At 50.9% G+C, this 25,755-nt stretch overlaps 1 protein-coding gene across 7 annotated transcripts in view; it reads right to left on the minus strand.

Annotated features, from left to right (window-relative positions):
* Nucleotides 1-2,039: 2,039 nt before the first annotated feature.
* The window catches only part of Wnk2 (WNK lysine deficient protein kinase 2), a 107,713-nt gene continuing 83,997 nt past the window's right edge, over nucleotides 2,040-25,755 (minus strand). The window contains exons 20-30 of one of the 7 annotated variants that reach the window (XM_021180037.1): nucleotides 24,508-25,328; nucleotides 24,158-24,233; nucleotides 21,398-21,486; nucleotides 20,622-21,301; nucleotides 17,828-18,042; nucleotides 16,647-16,817; nucleotides 15,774-15,872; nucleotides 9,654-9,698; nucleotides 7,963-8,201; nucleotides 4,836-4,947; nucleotides 2,048-2,243 (exon numbers count right to left, since the gene is read on the minus strand). In XM_021180037.1, coding sequence (XP_021035696.1) covers nucleotides 2,218-2,243; nucleotides 4,836-4,947; nucleotides 7,963-8,201; nucleotides 9,654-9,698; nucleotides 15,774-15,872; nucleotides 16,647-16,817; nucleotides 17,828-18,042; nucleotides 20,622-21,301; nucleotides 21,398-21,486; nucleotides 24,158-24,233; nucleotides 24,508-25,328 — 2,573 coding nt within the window. In that variant the 3' untranslated portion in view covers nucleotides 2,048-2,217. Of the gene's footprint in view, nucleotides 2,244-3,349; nucleotides 4,948-7,962; nucleotides 8,202-9,653; nucleotides 9,699-15,773; nucleotides 15,873-16,646; nucleotides 16,818-17,827; nucleotides 18,043-20,621; nucleotides 21,302-21,397; nucleotides 21,487-24,157; nucleotides 24,234-24,507; nucleotides 25,329-25,755 lie in introns of those variants that run through there. The other 6 variants (XM_029468367.1, XM_029468366.1, XM_021180036.1 and 3 more) reach the window with 6 other exon arrangements.

A 25,755-nucleotide genomic window follows, 5' to 3' on the forward strand; every position in this document is an offset into this window, starting at 1 on the left:
TTGTGGGTGTGGGCTTTAAGACCCTAGTCCTAGCTGCCTGGAAGTCAGTCTTCTCCTAGCAGCTTTCAGATGAAGATGTAGAACTCTCAGCTCCTCATGCATCATGCCTGCCTAGATGTGGCCATGTCCCTACCTTGATGAGGATGGACTGAACCTCTGAACCTGTAAACCAGCCCCAGTTAAATGTTGTCGTTATAAGAGTAACTTTGGTCATGGTGTCTGTTCACAGCAGAAACCCTAAGACACCAAGTTACCCATATGCCTGAAACAGATGTAGACTCTCATATCCTCGGCTGCTGAGGATCTAGAGGAAATGTGAAGCTCTGTAAATCTAGCTTTTCCTGAGTCCTAGAGAATGAGCTAGATCTCCAAGGCATACTTTAAATCTCAAGGGCTGAGTACTTGGTCATGATAGATGTGAGATCTTGAGATGACCTCTAGTGATGACAACATTTAGGTGTTGGGAACATCTCCCATGCTCAGCTGGAGACACATTGAACTGCAACTAGAGACTAAAATCACCCAGACCCAGCTTTGCCATGTTTTGATGTTCAAAACCCTAGGAGCTGTCTCAGACAGACCCACTCCTGGGGGCAGGGATGGGCTGTGTAAATTATTTCCACAGCATGTTTTCCTGTCAAGGCAACTCAGAGGGTGCACATACACATGTATGCATGTGTGTGGAGGCCAGAGAACAAGGTCATGTGTTATAGGAAAACTCTGCTAATTAAGGTTGAAGTTTACCATTAACGGGACGGCCTTCTGGGGCTCAGCACAATATGGAGGACTCCTTTCATTGGCAGGGCTTCTCCTTCTCTGTCCTTGTCTGGGTAGTTCAACACCCCCACCCCCCATCAGCTGTGTAATGTCAAGCCTTAGTTAGATTACAAGATCAACTTCCTTTATCCTGATAAGAACCCATTCATCTAGCACCTGAGGTTCTTGAAGTGGATCTTCATTCTAATGAGGCATTTTGGTTCTCTAAGCCTTCAGCCAATGACCTTTGCCCATCCTGGATGTTCCTACCCACAGTCCCCCAAAATTATATAAGCCTCGAATCATCCTAAGTTGATTTGACTCCCTGCAGCTGGTTCTGGTACCATCATTCACCGTATGTACTCAGAGGGCTTCCACCCCACCCCCATCATCTCTGTTCCCTTTGCCTGTGTGGACCATATCAGCAGATGATTCACAAGGGCAAGGAGACCCATAAAGTGGCTCCTGAGCTGCTATCTTTACTTCTTGTGTGTGTGTGTACTTGTGTGTGTGTGCATGTGTGATGGTGCACTTGTGGTGTCAGAGGCCAACTCCTGGCTTTCTGTCTCTATGGCTCTCCACTTTGTTTAGACAGGTCTCTCACTGAACCTACAGTTCCATATTTCAGGTCGACCAGATGACCAGCAAGCATCAGGCATCTGCACTCTGGTATATAAGCTTACACGAGTGAACATGTTACCCACTGAGCCATTTCTCTAGGCCTGCTTACCTCTCTCTGGATTAGAACTCTCCAAGTAGGCTTAGGCTGGCTGTCCAGAGAGTTCTAGGGATCTATTTCTTCTCTACACCACTGTAATTACAAATGTGGGCCACCATACCTGACTTTTCTTAGGTTTCTTAGGTTTTGAGGATTGAACTTGGGTCAAGCATTTTACTGAGCCATCTTCCCTGCCTGGTTTCCTTTCTATGTGAACTTTTGACATACTCCATCATGGGGAAGTGTAGCTCTGCTGGTCCTGTCCTCCACCCCAAGAGGATTTCAGATCCCATGCTGGCTGGTTTCTTTCCTGATGGCATCCACAGGTTCTGAAAAGGAGGCTCACTTTCAGACCTCCATGATGCTCTCCCTTTGATGGGGGCAGATGACTTTGGTCTCCTTAGGCCAGAGAAAAGACAAAGTGCCATGGAGCTGTGTCAGCTGTGTGTGAGGAGCCTCCAGGGATTTGCAGAGAACGGGCTGACTGACCCCTCTCCAACTCTTCACATCTAGCCCCTGCTTGCCCAGAGGACCACTGGAAAGGAGGAAGTTTGAAATACCAAAGTCCTGTCTCCCCCAAAATATGCTTTATTCTTGCATTACATTTGTGTTTCCAATTGTGAATAAAAAAATGGTTAGAAAGTGGTTACAAAACATCGTGAATGGACTAGAGGAGTGGCTGCCCTGGGGTCTGCCGCTTCTTCTCCTGGATGATGAAGTGTGGGCCTGGCGTGGGGGCCGGCTCAGTCAGGCTTTTCACTCTCAGGATCTAGAAAACAAAATGGCCACAGCTCACTACAGACCTCTGAGGCACTGGCCTCTCACCTAAGGCTGGGCCCTGGTGCCTGTGCACACAGCCCTGCCTGGGCACCTGGCTTCTATAGCAAAGGAAGAAGGGTGGGGTCAGAGCCATGCCAGGAGGTGGCTGTGCACTGTACAGTCAGCCCTGTTCTCTGCACAGAGCTGGGCTGACTGCCACCTGGATATCTTCTAAGAACAGCCAGACACTCAGTGATGACCACATAAGCCCAGAGAGACAAGGTCTCAACCCTGTCCCACTGGACCATTCTGGATTAAGCTGGCCTTGGAGCCCTGGGAGAAAACAGTGTCTCAATTTCTGCTTCTGCTTAGCACCAGTGCCAAGATAAGGGTCTGAACAGAGGCAGCAAGCCCAGTGCTATATCTTGAGACAGCACCTCTAGCAGGAAGGGTCTCATGTTGCCTGGACAAGGTCTACAGTGCACACATATAAGGCAGTTCCCAAAGGGTTTGCTGAACTACCACAGGACAAGTCCTCTCCCTAAACCAGCATCTTTCATAACTGGCTTCTTAGGAAGGCCAGTGCCTCTCATATGAGCTAGGCTGGCCCCTGCCCAACTCTACTCAACAAAGCTCAAGAGCCTGAAAGAAAAGCCCCTCAAGCCATGGCGGAGGGGGGCAGGAGTTCTTATGACTTATACAACCTGGGTTTTCTAGGATCCAGTGCCAGCTCTGGTGGGATTGGAAATGCAGGCTGCCTTCTGCAAGGTTCGCCCTTTCTACCTGCACTTCTGAAAGCAATGCCTGCTGCGTAGTGGCTTGCAGAGCAGCCAACAGATGGCAGAGTAGGTTGCAATGCCAGGTTACAACTAACAGCCTGGTGACAGTGGGTCTGGGCCACTCCCAGAAGTACCAGTGCTGAGTGACCAGCAACCCCAGCAGAGGATTTCCTCTCATCTCCCAGCGTCCTGAGTCCCGTTCTCTGGGGTACAGGCAGGACACATGGCTAGTGGCTCCAAGCAGAGGCCAGGCCAGGCCCACTTGGGCCGCCCAGAACTATCTTCTACAAGGCCAGTCAGCTTGGCTTTGATGTAAGTAGGGGGCAAGAACAAAAGCTGCCATTTCACAGTATTTTCAAGCAAACGTTTATTTTTCTCCTTCACACATACAGACTCTTAGGGATCCCATGCCACTAGCATTGTCACAGGAGGAAAGGACTTGGGCACAAGAGGAGCAAGACGACGTAGGCTCTGCTTTACTGAGTGGGCCTGTGTGGTGTTCAGACTAAGACACAGAGAACAGAAATCTCTTATTGCAGCATTGCGGCCAGGGAAAAGCCTCTGCTGTCCCCTGGAAATTCAATTCTGACTGAATTGATGGAGTAGTGTATTTAAACCGAAATAATCTAGCTGGTTCTCCTGGGTACATCTGATCTGTACAGTTCACAGCGGGGTCACCCCAGGCAGCCCACCCTCCAACTGGAGGCAGAAAATATTCACCCAGAGGGGGTCAGGGAGTTTTCATCTCCCCGCTCCCCCCCAGGACAAGTGTCATGGAAACCTCCAGAAATGCTCCGCCCCTCAGTAGGCTGGCCTGAGGATGGCCTGGAGAGGAATTTTCAGGGTGGGGTGGGCAGAGCACAGGCCTCTGAAAACCATGGAAAAGAGGAAGAGAGTGAGTGGGACCCCTGAGCTGGAAGGTCATGTTTGTCTGCATGGTGCTTACAACAGCCTGCTGGCTATCAGGGTATTCGCCTGGCAGGATCCTCATGGCTCAACAAAGCTGGTGACACTCCTCACAGGGAGAACAACTTCAGGTAAACCTCGTGGTGGCTCTGTTACTGAAGACACCCAGGGTGACCTTGCTCTATCAAGGACTGAGCTGGACCTAACCAGCATTTGCAGGTCACATTGTCAGTGTTCCCTTTGTTTCTGTATAGAAGGCTTTTACATTCTAACTAGTTACCGACTTTATATCTGTACCCCATTCCCACCTCTACAACATAACACAGTGGAGACAGCCACACGCATGCCAACTGTAATGGAATCCGCTTTTGTGGATGAATGGCCTTTTAAAACATGTATTTCCATCATGGAAACAGAAAAGCTGGGATTCAAGGCACTGAGCTGCTGCAGGGGATGACAAGGTTCTAATCCTCTAACAAGGGCAGGCCGTGGGTGTGAGGACTGCCTGTGTAGACTGCAGGAACCTAAGAGTGACAGGGTCTGAGGCAGCAGGGGAAGTGTCTTGCTGCCCTCTCATGCCCCCTGGGCTGGGGCTCTGTGCCTTGTGCCCATGTGGAGGAGCCATGAGGAGGCCAAACCACAACTGGGTTCTTCTACACGCTTCAGAGTGTTCCATTTGGCCAGGGGCAGGGCAGGAGGCTACGTGATGTGCAGCCGGGGGCCTGGCGTGCTGATAACAGGTGGCTGTAGAAACACTGGGAACACAGGGACCTGAGTGGGGCTCTGACTGCTCCAAGACCCTTCTGGGTTTCCTGAGGCCACCCAGGGTCCCCAGGACACAGGAACAGGGAGCAGGCCTCCATACTGACACAGAGGCAGTGTACAAGGAGGGCCTGAGAGGTTGGAGTGGACAGTACCTGGTATGGGCACAGGCAGGGCTGGGGTGGCTCCAGGAGTGGCTGTGGTGGACAGAGGGCCAGGGGCCGGGGCCAGACACGATGTCCCCACTGCTGCTCGAGGCACAGATGTCTATGAGACACAGAAACAAAAAGGAAGGCAAAGAAGGCTGCAGTCAGTCTGTCTCCTTGTGTAGTCCAAGCATTTGTGTGGGAAATGGCTGCCCTCCCTCCCCTGTTCACTACATAGAGGTTTAGCTCCAGCTGTCTACCAGCCAGAGTATGTTGGGAGCAGAATGTGCAGGGTGTGGGAGGGCAAAGGAGTGACCTACATGACCTACATATTTCCACTCAGCTGATACCATGGCATCTGGTTTGATGGTCTCATAACATGATACAACTACAATGGCCTGGGAGGCAGGAACCCTGGGACAGGCCTCTGGTTTCTCAGGCACTTTGGCCTTAGAGGCCAGAGAAGGAGTCGACTTCTAAAGACAGAACTGGATATGACTACAGCAAGAGAGATCAAGAACTGGCAGCAGCCGACAACATCCTAAACAAAACATTTGGAAAACTGAAGACAGTTACTATAAAAGATTTAACATCACAGTCCAGTGGGCTTCGATTCTATCTCACTCCAGGATAAGCCCCACTAGAAAGGCTATCCTGGAGTTCCCTGGCAAGCACTTGCCTAACACAGATGAGGCCCTGGCTTCTCTCCTCAGCACCACAAACATATAGACTACATAGAACGACAGCTGGTGTTCACCATACAAAGCAGGATGGACACCCCCAAACCCCACAACCCTTTTACAGAGGCATGCTCAGCAGTGAAGGCCTCTATGGAGCCAGAAGCCATACCTACAGAGGCCTTCCCTCAAGGCTCCTTCATGCTACTGGTCAATACAACAAGGGGGCCCAGCCAAGATGAGACAAGGAAAGAAAACTGCATATCTACAAATGACAAGCTTATGTCTACAGAAACCCACAGGAATGGCTGAACAAGCACATTTAGCAGGATGTTCTATCCCTGTAAACAACAAGCTTAACAAAGCTGGAGTAAGGCACCAACTGTAGATGCTCATACAACAGCTAAAATAGAAAAAAAAAAAAACCAACCAAATTTAACCTTTTCTACTTTACACTCAACTCTGAGAAAGTACAAAAGTGTCTGTAACAGCCCCGTGCATAAACGAGAGGGCCAGAGTTCAGATTCCCAGCACCTACAGCCTGGTATGCGGCACGAGTGTGGGGAGGGGCAGAGACAGGTGGATTCCTGTAGCTCACTGGCCACACAGTCTAGCTAATTGGTGAACACCCCACTCAGGGAAAGAGACCTTGTCTCCAAAAATGTAAGGTGGGGAGAGATGGAGAAAACACTACATGTTGATATTTGGCCTCCGTATACATTTTCACATACAAGCAGGCTAATACTCACAGTACACACCCCCCCACCCCACCCCCCACACACGGTAGAGGGATAAGGTGAATATGAGTAACAGAAGACAAAACAGATATAACAGACTCCCACAAATCAATAATGAAAAGCTAAGTCAATCCAACTAGGCACTTTATAGAAGAGCCCTGTTAAAAACAAATCAAAGGCAAGTCAAGACAATAAAAAAAAAATCTCAAATTATTTTTACAAATGATTTTTCTTTCCAATGTCCTTCGCACAATGTTAAAATCTCTCAAGGGAATACAAGAAGTGAAGTGGAGGGGAAAAGAACAGAAAACCAGAAGATGCGATGTAAATAAGATATAGCATTGGCAAGTTTGGCAGAGAACTGTACGCTTTTTTAAACTTGTATTTGTGTGTATGTATGTGTGTGTCTATATGTATGTGCATCTGTGCAGGTGTCCAGGAGAGCCAGAAGAGGGCCCTGGGTATTCTGGAGCTAGAGTTATAAGCTATGTGAGCCTCCAGATGTTGGTGCTGAGGGCTGAACTTGGGTCATCTGCAAGAATTTGAAATGCTAGAATCAGTGGCCTAGCCAGCTTAAGTTTTTATTTCTTATTCTAGTGCTGGGAACCCAACCCAGCATCCTCATAAACACTCTACCAAGAGAATGGTGAAGCCAGAGGCAGAAACACTAAGTTAGAAATGAATGAGATACACAACAAAGAATACTATCAAAGGTAACATAGTTTCTTAAAATGGCCAACGAAATTAACAAAACCTTAAGAGAGAAGGAAAAAGGGCAGGAAGGGAAGGAAGGACAGACACTCAGAGAGAACTGGGGAGTCAGAAATCATCAATACGGAAATAACACATAGCAGGGATCTATCACACTGCTCCAAGTGTAACTGATTTTAAAGTTACATGGTAGCTGAGTTGAAAGTCTGGGCGAATTTAGGGACAAGGTAGCAATTAAGAGGGAAACAAAATTTAACAAAACTGTCAAGATAAGATAGAACACCCAAATGGTGTTAGAACTGGAAAAGAGAGAGGACTCCTAAGGCCAGCCTTCTCCAAAAGAAGAGTAGATGCCTGCTGAGTTCTACCAGCAACTCCTACAGTGCAGGCTCAGGCACACGATATTCACGGCAGACCTCCAACTCCATGTGTGTTCAAAAAGTTTCAAAGTAGAAGTTCACAGAGGAATGTTTTCCACACAGAAAACAACATCCACATGATCCTTCAGCCCAGATGGATTCACCCATGAATTCACCAATCATTTAAAGTAGAAATGACACCAATTTCCCACACATTCCTCTAGAAAGCTGGAAACGTGGGGACACTCCTACAGCTAGCTCTGCCAAAATCTTATTATGTGCCAACACCTGCAATCCAGCCTGGAGACAGATGACCATGATGCAGATGGAGATGTGTTTGTCTACACTGAGGATGTAGACAGACTTTGGGCTACCTAGTTCAGGGATTCAGGAGTACCTGAGTTCTAGAGTCACAGACTGAACTTGTCCCCTTCTGGTCACAAGGACCACAGGAAGTCACTCTTGCCTCCTAACTATCACAGGGGCAAAGGCCTAGTTCTTTTTGGACAAGATGGACCCTGACCTTGAAAGCAGAGCATTTAGCAGAATTTGCCATCTGGCATCCAGGATTCTGGCAATGGCTCCTGGCCCTAGCCGCCATGCCTATACTACCATATCCCTCCCGGTAGAGTCAGTGCCCGTGCTCACTCACAGCCCGAGCATCTCCCAAGGCCTCCATGTCGTGCAGCTTCTGCGTCTGCTTCAGCTGGTTGAGCGTGGGCTTCACTTGTGCTGCCCCCACGGTCTTCGTTGTCCACTCGTCCACCAGCTTGTGCAGGTCATCCGTGAAGGTGCCTTTCTTGTTGTTGCTGTTGTTCACCTGCGCCTGGACGTGCAGGGTGGGCTGGGGACCTGGCTCAGGGCCTGGGGCCAGGCTGCTGGTGGAAGACCCTGGGGAGTCATATAGGCCAGGATTGGTGACGCCACACACTCACCTAGCACCACTGACAGGCTGACCGCAGTCATTCTCACATGATGGCTGGGACAATTAACGGCCTACTCTGGCCAAGCAACACCTTGCTTCAAGAGGCGGTCTGCATCAGAGGGCTTTGCTCCCAGGTATTAGACACCATGAGGCACCCTGTAGGCTATGGGTGACAGGGCTGTGCCAGGCAGGCAATACTTGTTTTTTAAGCTAGGCCAGGGAAGAGGACCCTGAACAGTTGGCAGTCTCCATTAAGAGTCTACCCTAGGCCCACCACCGCATATCCCATTAGATTCACATGTGAGAGCATGGATAGCTCAGGCTACCCATAGCCAGACGTGTGGGCACAGCCTGACACACATGGGCACTGGCATCCCAGGGACAGGGTCAGGTTCTTAGGCTACTTTTCAGAATGCTCAATAGATGAGCACTGCCACCAGCCTTCTGGCACACCCTGGACAGACTGTTCATTGTGTTCTTGTGCCTTTCGATTGCTTAGCAGTTTGGAACTCAAGGTGAGGAAATGGTGCCTTTTCTTAGAGCATTTGGGATGGTGGTAATGAAAGAAATCATACCCAGAGTCCCTTGGGCAGACTCTACACCATCCAAGTCATAGCTAGGTGATACTGGGAGGCAGGGAGCTGGGACCTGGTATCCAGACCAGAGAGCTTGGCTGCTTCACTGAGAGACTGTTTTATGGCCAACACAGGACTTGTTGAACTGCCTCCTCCCCTCCTTCCTTCCCAATGCACATAATTCCACTTAGCAATTTTGAATAAGCCAATTTAAAATGTTTATACACCCCTCAAAAAACATCAAAAAAACAAAAAACCCTAAACAGCTAATGACCATCTCTTCAAACAAGCTGTTCCAAAATGTAGTGAGCTTTAGTGGCCAGTGACAGGAAGGAACAGGTGAAGGACTACACGTTAGTGATGAGACTCAACAGACAGCTATCGCTATATGACATTTTCAGCCAGAAACCAAAAACAAAAACAAAAAACAGGGGTGGGAGAATTAAAAATAAACAGACAAGGGAGAGCAAAGGGGTGTGTGTGAGGGGCCTTGGTATCCCTCCTTGGGGAAGCATTCATCGTTAGCACTTCAAAGAAACACTGATGCCTAAGGTTTTAGAAAAGGACCCAATTAATAAATGGCAATATATGGACATTGTGGAGAAGGACAGGCCTAATAAGAGATGACTGGCAAGATAGCACAAATTGTAGGAGCCATGGAGACACAAAGAGGAACTGGGAGGGAGCAGTTATCCAGACAGGCAGAAGCAAAGCAGAGCCCTGTGGGTCAGGGGCAAAGCAGGCCACACTTTTGTGGGAGGCCCTGATGCGCGCTAGCCACAACAAAGCCCATGCGATGAGAGGGGACAAAGGAGGTTAAAAAAAAAAAACCCAGATAATTACTACTGCTGTGTTCTTTGCCTAGGCAGAGACGCTTCAGGGCTGACCCTGTAAGGGAAGAACAAAGGACACAAGACCACAGGGTTAGGCAGAACAGCACACATTGATCACGCTACCACATGTAAGCAAAAGTCATCAGTGTGCAGGGGGACAGACACAGGCAGCAGTCGGAGAGGGAGGCCAGCCTGGCCTGGGAGAACGGGGTGACATCCCCAGAGTTCGTGTGCAGGCTTCTCATGGGCTTCGCTGAGGAGGCAGAGGTGCCAGGGCGAGCCTCCAAGCTTCAGGGGGAAGTGTTTTGTCTCTAAAAGCATATTCCAGAAAAAGAGAAGGAAAAAAAAAGGAAAAAACAGAAAACCAAACCAAAAAAAGAAAAAAAAAAGAAAAAAGTTGCAAATCACACTACTTGCATTTCAAACACCAGGCCTTTAGGAGCCCCACGGGTTGAGGCAGGGGAACCCACTGAAAGTCAGCCAAGGGGTCCCTGAATGGAGCCAGGCTCAGCCTGGGCTGGCCACCAAAGCCACCAGAGGTTTTCCAAGTGCAAAAAGATACATTGTTTTGCAGGTCTGAGGCCAATTCTGGATCCCAGATGGCTGCCTTGGACCAGGTCAGACAGGGGCACCTAGCAGGGATATTAGAATCTGTCTTGGGGTTGATATGGATTTAGGAGACACTATGCCTCTTTTCTGTTGATTCACTTTCCCCAGAGGAATGAGAAACATCTTTATTGGACCACCACTAAGCAAGCCTAGCCCCACTGCCCTGAGCCCGTTACAGGGTCAGGTAGACAGCATACAGTGTCTAGAGAAATGGAGTAACCCAGGAGCCCAGGGCCAGCATGGGCTAGAGTAGGTGCTGCCATTCTGTCTTAACCTATGGCTTACTCTAGGAGCTATAACTGGCAAGGAAGAGCTCAGACTTCCCCAAGGTCACTTGGCAAAGCCATACTAGCATAGCAGGTCTGTACTCCAGCCCTTGGATCCCCCCAATCCTAAACATACCCCCCAGGGAGGGAGTGGTCTCACACACGGCACTGGCTCACAAGTCAGCCAGTCTAGAGGTTTGGGAAATCAGAACACTTATAACTGTTCTAGAAGGGCTGATACTTTTACCCTGAGGGATAGGGCATAAGTGCTGGCCACCCCTTGGCCAGAGGTCATGAAGCCCAAGATGTGTGCATTGAACCTGAAGTACAGCTGCAATGGACTTTGAGTTTATTCTATATGGTCTCTAAGGCTACAGTGTGTGTGTGTGGGGGAATGAGGTGTTTTGTCAAATAATTCAATTTTCAAATAGAAAGAAGGGAGATAGAGAGGAGGGATTGGGAAGATAACTTGTGTTGCAGAGAGGGAATATCAGTTTACTTTTGGAGGAAAAGGGGCTGTGGATGCGTGACTCAGTCCTTCCTATGGACTGGCCATGGCTGTCACCAGACTCAGGTGATCAGGGTCATTAGTTCCCATCCTCCATATCCCTCCTGGACTGGCCCCAGATGACCAGGGTATACAGCACCAGGCTCTAGACAAATCAGTCGTGTTTGTCATTCTGTGTTAATGCTAAGGCCACACTGCTCTCTGTACTGATGCAGAGTCTCAGGGGAGTATCCAGTACCATGTCAACAGTCCTGCATATTCCTACATGGCTCTCAGTCTACCAGGGACACCACCTCTGCCTGGGGCATCTGAGGAACAAAGTTGGCCCCCACACCCACTGTGCCAGGATAGTTACTGGCGGGCTCCTGCTACTCAGGATGGCACTAAGTGAGTTATCAAGCCAGCCAGAGGCAGGATGGTTTCAACCAGTCCCATCCTGGTTCCCTTAGATACCCTACTTGTGTCCCTGCAGTGAGGTAAGGTCTCTGCATAACGAGATGGTTATGCATCACTGGTGAGTTGACAGCACATCTTCTCTACAGTCTATAGCCACCATCTCAGAAACTTGGCTGGCAACAAGGATTTCCCAAGCATGGCGATGTGAAGCTCAGAGTGGAAGACTATGACAGATACTTAGAGTGGCTGCAGCCTGGAGCAAATCCTCACATCTGTTCTCTGCATCTCAAATATTGATGAGGTTCACAAGAACAGTCCTCCTCAGGGAGTCAGCCCTCCTGGTGCCAAGTAGCTCCCATCCAGCATCTCCTATAGCTAGCCCAGATGGCTTAGCCCCATCCCAACCTCCCACAGGCTAGTTCTAACTACAGACCACTAGCCCTCCACCTCCACCTCCACCTCCACCATACTCTGATGTCAAAAGCAAAAATCTCCCAGAGCTGTTTCTATAAGGGACAATCTTATTCTCAAGCAGAGAAAATAAAAGCTACCCACGAAGGATCAACTCAGAAACAGGATGCCTTGGTTCAGTGCAGGATAGCTCAGTTGGCTTTGAGATGTACATCACTGGGTCTTACAGAGCCTGGAGCTAACATGTCTGCATTCACAGACCTCAGTGGTAAGCCTAGGCTATGGAGTGTGGATGCGGTCGGTCCCTCTTGTTCCCCGTTGGGGACCTCACTGGATTCTCTCTTATCACTAGTAAGAGATGGGAACAATCCAAAGAGGAAGAGGGCAGAGGGCTTAAGAGGGTCCCGGAACCAGACTCAAGGCAAATGATACATCATGAGATCTCATGTTTCTTAAGCCACAGCAAGAAACTCGATGTGACCATGCCTGCCTGAGCATGGGTCAGACACAAGAGAAGTAGACTGTACCCATGGTTTCTCAACTACAGAAGCCCAAGTGTGGCCTTGGGTTTCACAGACATGAACAAGGAAGTGTGTCATGGGGCCTGCCAGGACCCTGCCCAGACTGGGAGAAGGGAACCATTTAGGATTCACTCTGCCTGGAGGCTTGTGGTGGTCTGAATATGCATGATCCCTGTAGGCTCATATGTCTGAATGCTTAGTCATCAGGGAGTGGCACTACTTGAGAAGGATTAGGAGGTGTGGTTTGTTGGAGTAGATGTGTCACAGATAATAGGCTTTGGGGTTTCAAAAGCACAAGCCAGATAGATAGATAGATAGATAGATAGATAGATAGATAGATAGATAGATAGATAGATAGGGAGGTGGAGGGCTGGAGAGATGGCTCAGTGGTTAAGAACACTGTCTACTCTTCCAGAGATTTTGAGTACAAATCCCAGCAACCACATGGTGGCTCACAACCATCTATAATGAGGTCTGGTGCCCTCTTCTGGCCTAAATTCAGGCAGAACACTGGAGATCCAGAGATAGAACTCTCAGCTACTTCTCCTGCCTGTGTGCCTGTGTCTGCCTGTGTGCCTCTATGCTCCCTGCCATGAGGATAGCTCTGAAACTCTAAGCAAGCCCTAATCAAATGTTTTATTTTATAAGAACTTCTGTGGTCACAGTGTCTCTTCACAGCAGTAGAACACTGACTAAGACAAGGTCTCTCTACTCATGGCCTATCTCCACCTGCCTCTTGCCTCAGGTTCAAACCTGTCTTGGGAGTCCTCTATTGCTCTGCCTGGCTCCACCAGAGGCAGGTCTTCCAGCTCACCCAGTGACCTGAGCTCAACCTGCTCTTTGGGGCTCTTTTTCCTTCTCTGGGCTTCCATGAAACTCAGATATTTCTGTACTTAAAGTTTAAAGAATATTTTGTGTTCCTAGAGCCTCCTGTCTCTAGGAAGCTGGGACATCACACACTAAAGCTGTGAACGGATACCCTCTAGGTCGATGATGGTCATCCCCAATCATGCAGTTTCACAGAGGTAGGCATAGTCTGAGCGTCTTAGCAGCTGCCTGCAACTCTGCCCCAAAAGTCCCTCTCTCCTCTCAGGCTCTTGGCCAGGCTCCCTCTTTCTGCCACTTGTCTTCCCACGCTCAGGGAGCACTGCTCTCCCCCACACTCCAGGCTCAATCCTCACAGGACTCACATCTCCTCTTGAGGACACTCTACAGGTTATCCAGAAACCATCACACAGACAGACAAATGGACATCTTAGTGAGAGGCCTGGATCCCTAAAACTCAGAGGTCAGCAGCATGTGGGATAAAAGGGCCTTTTTGGGTCTTCGTGTCCATAGAGTGAGCTAGCACAGGACTCTCCCTACTATGAATCACTATGAGAGGGACCAGAGTAGGGACTCATCTGGGCTCTGCCTGGAGGCCCCTTGAGAACATGTAGGGGCCATAGAATGCTGAGGCAATCCAATGTGGTTTGGTAGGCCAGGCTATGAACCAGCAAACCACTGTGGGCAGCACAGAAACACCTGAAACTACCTGGCCAAGCCTGCTCAGATGTTCCTTCCTTCTGGTCCCCTCTCCTCAATGTATGTATGTATGTATGTATGTATGTACATATATATATATATATATATATATATATATATATATATATATGTATACATACATATATATATATAATCTCAGGCCAATAACTCACAGCAAAACCATGAACACCATTTAAAAACATGACCTGAGACACAAAAGCGGCTCTCAGAGCCATGACTGTGATCACTGTGACAAATTACCATGTGCTCTGCCCTGGGGACAGGATGTACCCAGAACTCCAGGTGCTGTCACACCTGGGGACCATCCTCATGTGAGTTGTGTGCCCACAAGGCACAGCAGGAGAGGCCTCAGGCAAGCAGGGCTCAGAATGAGGCTGGCAGGGGGAAGCTCTCCCAGTCCTTCTCATCCTTGACTCAACAACTGACCAGAAGTTAGAGAGACGCGCTGCAAGCCAGATGTCACCGTGCCACAAATGAGCAGATGACTGAACAGAGAAGAAGATGTCAAGAAGCCCCCGGTACTTGCACAGAGCCATGTGCACCTGGAGAAGGATGGCCCACTGTGTGCCTTGGATGCAAGGAATGGGGAAGGGCAATAGTCCCTACCACAGACATGGTCTCGGGGTCCCCACAAGCACAATGTATCTTTATTGTACAAGCAAAAAGTCACGTGCCCCAGACCAGTATCTCCAAGCCAATTGTCAAAAAGCTCCTTTTTTTTTCCCCTATTAAAAAACCAAAAACCTAAAAGCTCCACAGCTTTGGATTGATCTGCCAATCATTATGAGGGTTAAAAACAAATCGCACCAGGGTGAGTCTGTCCCAGCAGGTGGGCTCTCCTGGGTGCTAGAAACAAGTCCCAGGGTCTGTGAGGGAGACTGGCACTGGGTTTGAGTCTGGCGGAAGTTGGAGGAGCTGCCTCACTGGCTTCATCCCTGATGTTATATGGGTTAGCTGAAGACTGTGGAGCAGAGGGCTCCAGCTAAGAGGGAAGAGAACAGGGACCAGGCAGGATGTAGGTTCCAATGCAAGAGCTATGTGGACCAGAGAAGGTGTCTACTCATCTTTTTGAGTTGGAGTTAGCAGAGAGTAGGGAGAAATGGCAGAGGGGACTAGCCCTCCCTATAGGACGAGTTTGAGGACCAGGAAGCCCTAGCTGGAGCAAGTTCTTTGTTTTGCAGTGCAGGGGTTAGAAAGGACCCAGGGCCTTTCTTTTGCATGCTAGGCAAGTGCTGGGCCACTGATCTATCACCCCTCCCCTGACACCCCTGAAGCAAATTCTTAGCATCTCCACATGCAGGGAATGGGACAGAGGGTGGAGACAGAGCTGGGTGCTGGGCTTTGGGCCCTACACAGAAGTCACACCTCCCAGGGACATTAGGGCTATGTAAGTCTGCTACATGCATGTGGTGGGAGTTCAGGTACATGTGTGACACACTGGGTCTCTGGAGAAGGCTGGGGTTATCTTTTTGTTGTCATTGGAACTGGGAGACAGCAGACATGTATACTGGCCACAGTTGCAACAGAAAAGAAAACTACGTCCAACAGAAGAAAAGAAATTAAATGAGGTGACAGGAGGGGTTCGGGATGCGCCGGCATGTGTGGGGCAGAGGTAGGTAGGCCGTTGCGCATGATTTTGGTGCCTGGTTGCAGCCAAGAGCATGCACACAGCCGTCTGGAGCTGGGTGACTATGGACACTGTGTGCAATGGGAGAGGCTTGTGGGGGGTCCACCTTCTGCATGGAGGAGGTGACTTTTAGGGGTTGGAGTGGTGTCCTATGAAATGTATGAGAGGTGATGAAGACGGGGTGGGAGTGGGGAGGGGAGAAACCAAGGGCTAGGAGGTGGGAAAATACAAAAGAACAAATACAGACAGATGGACACAGATACGGGTCCACTGAGGAATCGAGCACGAGGCTTGCTACTAGACTTATAGGCCCCTCTCTCAGACGTTGGGTGGTAAACCGTCCAGCCTGCAAATGAATATAAAGGGAAGAGAACAGAGAGACACTCATCAAGTACAGGTTGCTGCGATTCCTCCTCCACACCAACAGCCACACACCAGCCTTGTAACTTAACATCCGTGGCTCCACCTAGCCCAGCCCAAGCACCAAAAGCCACTGACCACAGAATGGGAGGAGGCAAACGGTAGGAGAGGAAGAGAAGCGGCCCGGAGGAGGAGGGGTGGGGCAGGTGGGGCACCTTTATCGGTCACCATGATTTCTCTGGACAGAGATGGTGAGGACAGGAAAGCGCCTTATCGAGCAGCTGCTGCCGTCCATGGCAGTGATGAGCAGACATCCCAGCCTGAGAGCTGAGCCCTTGTCCCCTAGCCGTCCCGTGGACTTTGGAAGGACGCGGTGTTTAGCACCGTCTGGCTCTGCTGTGGGAAGCAGGCAGGGCAGGGTAGCCAGGGCCTAGGAACAGGCATCGCAGAACACAGCAAGATGCCAGGCCCCGTCCCCTCCCCAGTCATCGGGCTGATCCCTCCTGGTCATGGCCACTTCCTGAGGTCCACTTTAGCAACCCATCGCCTGCCTCTGAGCCGCTTACATGGCGGGACAATTCCATTCTTTGTATTCAAAGACTACACCTTTACAATTTTCTCCTCTGTTGTTTTTTATAAAGCTGCTTAGCAGCCTTAGCTGTAGCTCTGGACCCCTCTACACACACAGGCGTGCTTCTGGGACACCTCTGAGGCCCTACGTGGCTGGCACATGCTTGGAGACAGGCAAGCTGGAAATCACCTTGGCCACGCGCTCCGCCTCCATCACTGGCTAAACCGGAGCAGATGTCTGTGGACAGAGAGGCCCGAACGGAGCAGGGCTGCTGGGTCTGAACTGCCTTGGTGCCCGGGGGCGTGCTGGCGTGGGCAGGGTCCTTAGTGGGAGGGCCTCTGCTGGAGTCAGACAAATGACCTGGGCGAGGGGGGGAGAAGAGGTGACAGGCACCATGAGGCGCCACTGGGCAGGGAAGGGTATGGCTGGGTTGACTTCCTGCTCTCTGCTGGGTGACCTTGGGGAAGTTGAATCTCTTGTAGAAAACCAGTATACAGACAAGCTCCTGGTCTGAAGTGCTGGGGCCAATCAAAAAAAGTGTCCCCCTTTACCAAGTCCCAGTGCCATGCCAGACCTATGTTGTGCAAGTTAAGTGGCAGGTAATGGATGTGAGCTCAAAGTGACACGTCCTTTGCACACATCACTGCAGAGCTTCCCCTTAGCTTTGGGATTGGCACTGTGTTTACATCACTTGTGCAGTGTGTAAGTGGTTCACAATTAGGGAGTGCTTGCGGGTCATTCAGTAGTGGCTTCCCACCTGTCATGTTTGGAGATTGGGGTTCATGGATTCCCCCTTCCCCCTACAGTGCACCCTGCACCACAGCTCTAGGGGGCCTCAAGGGAACCCTGACATGCAAAGGGTGTTGCCTGGTGCCCAGGCTCTGCAGCACCAGGGTCTGGGTACCACTATCACAAGGCCTGGAGAACACTCTATCCTCTCCCTAGCCACCTGATACCCAGCAAGCAGGGGCTAATGTGTGCCTGAGTTATAGGGCTAGAGGAAGCAGTCACTTCCATCCCAGGGTGTATCCTACATGTAGGATCAGGGATGGAACGCCCTGGGGCTTCCTAGATGCAATGTGGTCCAGGAGTGGCTCCCTCCTTCCACACGGGGCCAAGGCCTGGCTCCATGCAGCCCCTATCCTCACACAGGCCTTTCCATCAGCACTAGAATGGAAGCCTGAGGTTTCCCTGGCCTTGCAGAGACTCCTAGCTCCAGTATAAGGAGATCCAGGAAAAAGAAAACACCCACACTCTTCCAGGTCTGGAGATATTACACCAACCCAGAGCCAGCCTCTCAGGCTAATTTAGGGTCCCTCGGCACCATCCCTCCTCAGCCCAGGTACGGTCCTCCCACAGAAGCAGCAGACCTGTGCTGGAGGCCACGACCTTGAGCTGTTGCACCAAGGGGTTCAGCAGCTTGCCAGCCTTCAATTTGCTCTTGCTGGTTTTCCTCCTGCGGCCCATAGGAGGTGCAGTGTGGAAGAACCCCACATTGGGAGGGAGTGGCTTGCCCAAGCGTCGGTACAGGGCTTCGATCTCCTGCTTCTGCTGGCTCTGTAGCTCCGAGATTTCCTTCAGGTGCCTGGAACAGAAGAGAGGAGGCAGGGCAGGTGGGCTTCTCCTTCAGGGAAAAGCCAGGCTGTGCCGGCACAAGGAATGCTGCCTTGTCTGCAGGCTTTCAATGGCACGGTCTAAGCCAGGTGGGAGCACATAGGTCAAGTTTCCAGACATCCAGATTCATGATCACTAAATTGTTGCAATACCCAAGGAAGCATGGATTATCCTATGTCTGCCCTTCTGCTTACAATTAAAGCCCAAAGCATCAGCACAGATAGAGAAAATTAGTAGGTGCCTGGAACGAAGACTTTTTGTCTCTCTTTCTCAGACAGGGTCTCACGTACCCAAGGCTGGTCCCAGATTTGCTATGAGCTTGTACTGATGATTCTTCTGGCTCTCCCTCTAAGTGCTGGGATCATAGGTGTGCCGCACTGTGCACAGCTGGTCTACCTCTGTTCATTAGGGCATATTAGGGCAAAGTGTATTATTTTCCTCATGAAAGGCAGGAAGATGACTTAGAGAATTGGCTAGCAACTGTGTGAGATGTGTGGCTGATAAACATTTCCACTAGATCTACTACAGAGGGCTACTGTCAGGGTTATGGCACAGGTAAGAAGGCAGGTAGACTGCAGATAGGACAGGGTGTGGGCAGGGCAGTCTCCAGGACAGCAAAGGGAAGAATGCAGGTCCTTATGGGTCTTGCTTACCTTCCCTGCTACCCTCCTGTTGTGGTAGAAACTAAACTTCACTGTATTTAAGAGCCTGATATCACCCTGACACGGCGGCCTCAGCCTATTTCCTCCGTCTCTCATGTTGGGAAAACAGGTGTTTTTCACAGTTGAAAATGAGAAGACAAATGCTAACTTCCTGCCCACATCTTCAATGGTGGCCAATCTTTTGTTTTAAGACGGGATTTCCCTATGTACTCCTGGATGGCTTGGGGTTCAATATGCACCCTAGGCTAGCCTTGAGCCTTTAGCAATCCTTTTAGTTTAGCCTCCAGAGTACTGGAATTATAGGAGAGGTGTTAAGCCTTGTTCTCTAAATTTTTTTAAAAAGAGTTTCTTTAGTTAAAAAAATTAAAAAATATCAAAGAGCTAATGTGTAAAATGCCTGTTATGAAAGCATGAGGATCTGATCTTGGGTCCCCAGCACACCTGTAATCCTGGCACACCTGTAACCCTGGCACATCTGTAATCCTGGCACATCTGTAATCCTGGCACACCTGTAACTCTGGCATACCTGTAACCCTGACACACCTGTAATCCTGGTACACCTGTAATCCCGGCACATCTGTAATCCTGGCACATCTGTAATCCTGGCATACCTGAAACACTGGTACACCTGTAACCCTGGCACGCCTGTAATCCTGACACACTGTAATCCCAGCACACCTGTAACCACAGCACACCTCACACCTGTAGCTCCAGCACTGGGGAGGAAGAGACAGGAGTACACCTATGGCATCCTGGCCAGAAAGTGTAGACAAATTTGTGAACCCCAGGTTCAGTGAGATACTCTGTTTTTAAACTGAGAGAGGAAGTGATAAGATGCCTGATCTTGACCTCTTGAAACTCTTCATTTGCATACACAAAGGTGTGGATGCCTACATGCACACTGGCACATACTAGTGCACACACACATGTATGTACATTCATTCATACATACGCAAAGCAATCAGTAAACACCAAGTGGAAATGATTTTCTCCCTGCAAACTTAGGGAGAGACAGAAGTATATTTCCAGAGGATGGCTGTCTGCCTGTGGGTCTGTTGGGGTCAGCAGACAAGACTCCTTCTTTAGGATTCAGAGCACAGGTCAGTTTGGAGGTCTCAAGTAGTGCCCTCCTCCATTTTCTCACCTCAATGGAAGTTCCACTATGGTCACTTGGGGCTACTTTGCTAAGAGCCCCAAGACTGGTAGTCTTCATCATCCCCCTCCCCCACTCACATCTTGCAGAAGCTTTGCAGTCTCAGTGTCTCCTCCTCTCTCAGGGCACCTGTAGCTGCTTAGCTCATTTAGACAGTTGAAGCAAATCCCTGTGCTTCAGCCATTGGTGGGGGTCTCATGAGCCACACACCAGAAGCTCGCCTGTCAAATTCTACTCTCCCACCCTGAAGGGCAGCTCAGGGCATTAGTAATCCCTGATCATAGAGAGACAGAATGAGTACTTTCTGAGTGAGAGGCCAGCTGAGAGAGACAGACTCTGAGACAGGAAGAGACAGGGGCCGATCAATAGGGAAGGAAGGAGGTGAGGAAAGACAGCCTGAAGAAGGTGCCGGTCTCCTAATCCCAGCACGTACTTGAGAGCTGCGTGACAATAGTCACGCAGGTGGCAGAGCATGGTTGGCCCAGTGCAAAGACATCCTAGATGGGTCCTCAGCTTGGAGGGTAGAAGTTAACTGGCCTTCTTCACTGTCCCATCACCCTGGCTAGAGCCCACCAGTAGACACCTCACGGCTTGATTTAAACTCCATCCAATAGACCCGACTATGTCCAGGCTGGCTGGATGAACCCTCCCCAGCCATGTAGCCTACCATCCCCTCCCTATGCTGACTGGGTGAGCCCCACTCCGGCTAGGTGAGCCATGCCCTCCCAAACGTACTTTTCCCGCAGACTGCGCAGTTCCTTCTTTATGTCTGCGTCCTCAAACTCCGAGTCATTGTCACTGCTGATGTAGGATGACTGGGAGTGGAAGGAGGTGATGCTGATGGTAGGGACCTTCACACCTGCCCTACTGGGTGTCTCAGGGCCCAGCGAGCCGGCCCTTGAAGACCTGTGCAGGAAGGCAGTGGCCTTCTTCACAAAGTCACTTGCCACACCACCAGTACCCGGCAGGGAGGACTGTTTCTGCACTTGGGTCCTCCTTCTTGGGCGTTCATCCCCAGAGTCACTAGAGGCAGGTTCCTCAACGCCAACCTCGATGGAGGAGGCTGTCTGTACCCGCCGCACTGCCAGCTTCACCTCAGGGCTAGAGGGGATCTCATCCAGGTAGACATCAGGTGGGGCAGAGTACCGCAGGCTGTGTGGTGATGCCAGAGTCCACTCATCCTGTGTGCTGACCACGGAAAAGCGCCCTACAGTTTTGGCCGGAGAACTGTTGTCCTGCTGCCCTGGCCGCTTATGAGGAGACCCGGAGTCCCGGGCGCCACGCAGCTGGGCTGGGCTGCCCACTGTGAAGGACCCTGGGCCACTCTGCATGGGTGCTGCCAAGGTTTCTCTGGGACCACTACTGTTCTGATCTTTGGGATCCATGTGTGTGGGGATGGAAGAACCAGAGGCATCCTGAAGGAGGAATAGAAATGAAGACTCTGTGAGAACCAGCTGAGGTTAGCATCCCTGCTCCCTTCTGGCAAAGTGTGTATCAAGAGCCTCCTTTACCTGGGGGACACTGGGTGCTGTGGAGGAGTCCGAGGCCACCTGCCCTGCATCACTGTCACAGCCCAGTGTGTTGCTGGAAGATGACTCTGCTGTAGGAACACAACTGCATTACTGAAGTTGGGGAGAGAATAGTGAGGAATGGCTCACAGCCCAGAGGCCCACACAGTGGGAGTATGGCCACTGGGCAGGGAGGGGTGACATTCTGGGGCTCTGAAGATTGAGAATGCACTGTGGTACCCTATCTGTGGCATCTTGGGGATATCATATCCTGGGAGACAGTCACAAGCCTGGGGAAGGGAAGATGAGTCAGGTGGACTACCCTTTTTTAGAATACTCTGTACTCTGGTGGCCAAAACCTTTTCCCCGATGCCTCTGGCTTTAGAAGGACCTAAGCGGATATTGTAGAGCAGATCCCAGCCCTACTTAGAGGGGGACAGGGAGTGCCTGCCACACATCAAGACAAACCACAGACTGACACACGGACTCACATGAGTGTGCCTTGTATTACTCTATATAGGAACCTCATATTCCTATCCCATCCCTGTTATATGCCCCCCACTTGTAGGCAACACTTGATCTCCCTTCCTCATCTTTGCATTCCTCCAGTGACAGGCCCTCAGTACCAACTGCATTCTGTCTATTCCTGTGCCCATTATAAAGTTCATATGTTAGGGGCCAGGTGTGGTGGCGCATGCCTTTAATCCCAGCACTTTGGAGGCAGAGGCAGGGGGATCTTGAAGTTGAAGGCCAGCTTGGTCTACAAAGTGAGCTCTAGGACAGCCAGGGCCACACAGAGGAACCCTGTCTTTAAAAAACAAACAAAAAAAACAAACAAAATATTCACCCATTTAGACCTGAATCAGCATCATCAGTCAGCCTTTTGGAACAATCCCTCTATTGCCTGCCATGACTTCTCAACTCTAAGTATAGGTTTGTGATTGCAGGTAACAAACACCTCTTCTTGGACACAGAGGCTTCATTATCCTTTTATAAAAGATCTGGGATGGAGACCTCAGCTCAAGGCTGGCACTGGGCTAGGGTCACCTGAAGAGCTGCCTCCAACCTCTTGGGGCCCTAGCCCAGAAACCAACAACACAGCTGCCCCTTGGGTCCACCAGGTGGAGCTGGACTGAGCCTCTCACTGGGAAGGCAGTTCAGAGCTGTCATGGACAACAGGGAAGTCACCCTTGCCAGGTCCAGCTGGGTCATAACTCTTCTCCCGCCGATCCCCACGAAATCTGGTGAGGAACTCCGGCACCTTAGAAAGTAGATCAGACTCCTAGGATGAAGTCTCAAATGTTTGATAATGGATCAGGAAGAATCATGTGATCTCAGCAACTAGGAAGGCTGAGGCAGGGATCAATGCAAGGGCAACGTTAGCCTGGGCTACACAGCTATCTCAGAAGATAAAAAGGGCTGGTGAGATAGCTCAGTGGGCTAAGGTACTTGCCACTAAGCCTGGTGATCCAAGTTTAACTCTCAAGAGTCTCATGATCAAAGGAGGGAGCCGACTGATGCATGTTATCCTCTGACCGCTCCACACCCTACTGTGGGACCTAAGACCATCCCAGGAAGTTTGGTAAGGTAGAGCAGGTGGAGACCAGGAGACTCAGTGGGCACACACCCAAGGCTTAGGTGACTCCCAGCTCCCTGCCAGACTCCTGACTTCGAACACGTTCCCTGCTTCTCACATAAAAGTGTGGTCACATAGGCCCAAAACAGAGTTCTCCATGCCAATGAGGTACCTAAAGGCCTGGAGGGCTTAGCCAATAAGCTTCCCTTCCCAGACATTCCTTCCTGCAAAAGGTATTTAATTTCAGGCCCACCCTGAGAAAAGGGGGTATAGTTTTATGCATTCATTTTCCGCCATGACAGCTAACTGTTTAGAACTAATGGACTGTCTCTTTTCATCAAGATCTGCTCTGGGGAGCCATGAAGAAGGCCTTTGCCTACAAAGCTGCAGCCTAATCTCCCACAGAAGGCCTCTGTGTGCTCCCAGACACAATGGTCAGTCATCAAACCTAGGCCAAGGAAAATCACCCTGTGAGACAAGCCAGGGCTCCCCTTTTTCCCCAGCCCACAGCCCACCCTACCACCACTCCATTCTCTGCTCTTCTGCAACTCCCAGCAGTGGGTGCCTGGGTGTCCAAGGGTCAGGAACTCCCGACCTCCCCCCCCCAAGCCAGCTCTGGCTCCCCCATGTCACAGACTTCACTTTCCTACCCCAGAGCGGCACCTCAGCGCTTCCCTACAGCCCAGCACCTACTTCCCTCCCTCCCCCCAGGGAGTGTTGTGGGGTAAGCTCAGTCAGACTCCCTGGAGTTCCACCTCCCCAAGCAGTGGTGCACATTGACAGAGTGGACATAGGCCAACAACCCTACACTCCACCAAACCCATGAACCTCAGTAAAGTAAGAGTTCCCCTCAAGGTGCATAGCTACTGGGGCCACAGAGAAGAAAGCAGTGGGGTCTCGGTCTCTCTCTTTCTCCCCTTAGCTGCCCAGTCATTAGGGAGCTGGGGCCTAGGTACATTTCTCACAGGGCCTTAGCAGACCACTCCCATATTTTAGCTTTCGCGTCCCCTGACAGGACTTTCTCTTTGGATTGTGAGAGCAGTTCCTTCTGTCGCTTGATGGGCTATTTCATCCCTGAAAGCATGAGGGTACAAAGGCTCTGGTTCCCAGAAGGCCTGTGGCAACTGCAGTGGTGCCCACTGGTGGAGTGGACATGGGCCTGCACCACTTTGATCTTGAGATGTTACCTGTCATTGGAGAAGATGCACCCTGTTCCCTCTGGGCCAGGGCCCATCCTGCAGGGGCTGTTTCGGACTTTTCCAACTGAAAGAAGAAAAACAAGAAAAGGAGAATTGTGAGTTCAGCTTATCAGCATCTCTGTAACTAACTCCTAAACCACTGATCTGTTACCTCTATAACTGGAACTGTCTCTGGCCTGGCCTGTCTCCTTCATATGAACAACTGAGCTGAATTTGCTTGGTGCCATACACCGCGGGCATGTCACCAAGACAGCCAGTCAGGCCCTGCATAGCTGGGATGCCTGCCTACCTCCAGCTATGGTCGGGGAGTAGGTACTGGGGTGAATCGAGCTACTCACTGAGGGCTGGGTCTGCTGGGTGAGGCTTGGGGTCTTGTCACTCAAGGCTGAGGGAAGGTCTCCTCGCAGGGGCTCCAGGGTGAAGTCTCTATCGCTTGCCTCCATGGGGGTCCCAGCTGAGGCTGAGGAGGTGGGCACGTGCTCCTGGTAGAGCAGAGTCCGAAGTTTCTCATCCAGACTCTTGATGGTGTTGTCCACGAAGCCCACCCTAGGGGGTGGCCCTTCCCCATCAGATTCCAAGGCTGAGGGGGGTGGTGGGGGAGCAGTAGGTCCCAGGGGGGGACTGGGGAGCTGGGGAGCTGCCAGATTGATAGCCCCCACTGTGATGGGCAGTGGGGGTGGTGGCTGACCCGGTACAGATTGTGTGGCCCCAGTGGGAGGGCTGGGTTCTGGCACTGAAGCAGGCAGGGGCTCTCCTTGCGTGCTGACCTCCCTGGTTGAGATGGGCTCCCCCAGACCTGTGGAGCAGCGAGAGGCTTCCAGAGCTGGGGTGCAAGGTCCTTGGCCAGTACTAAGGGGCTGGGCAGTACACTGGGTAGAGTGTGTCTCGGCCAGTGACTGGAGGGTCTCATGGACACTGGCTGGTCCTTGATGAGTCCCTGGACCTCCTGCCTGCATGGCAGTCCCTGCTGCTGACTCTGGCACGGTGCTGGTGGCTGGTGCTGCCGGGATTACAGTAGTCACAGGAGGGGAAGACGGGGCCAAGGGGGCTGATGCTCCACCAGGAGGGTTGCTGGAGCCTGCCTGGCTCAGGAGCTGCTGAGCAGCTGGGAAACTAGGTTTGTCCGTCAAGGACAGCTGGTCTGGATAGGGCGCTGGGTCTAGAAGAAAAAGGGATTAATATCATTTGCCCCGATTCTCTTCATCCAGCCCTTCCCTGTCTACACCGATGACTACCTGCTTGCGACTCCAGCAAACTTATCTTGGTTCCCCCGAGGGGTCAAGTTCCTGTCTGCCATTCTGTCCCCTCATGTTCAGTGCCATCAGCCTCATGGGATGATACTCACATATGAACCTCTGTCCCTACAGAGTACCCTATGGTATTCTACACCATCCTGTTCTCGACATCTGGTTCCAGCACTTGTCATGCGTGGCCTTTGCATGATCACCCATCTGCCTACAGTGTCTATGCTGGACAAAACTTGAACATGAGCCGGGCGTGGTGGCGCATGCCTTTAATCCCAGCACTCGGGAGGCAGAGGCAGGCAGATTTCTGAGTTCGAGGCCAGCCTGGTCTACAAAGTGAGT

Source organism: Mus caroli, chromosome 13 (assembly GCF_900094665.2).
Source record: "Mus caroli chromosome 13, CAROLI_EIJ_v1.1, whole genome shotgun sequence".
Classification (NCBI taxonomy): Eukaryota; Metazoa; Chordata; class Mammalia; order Rodentia; family Muridae; genus Mus; species Mus caroli.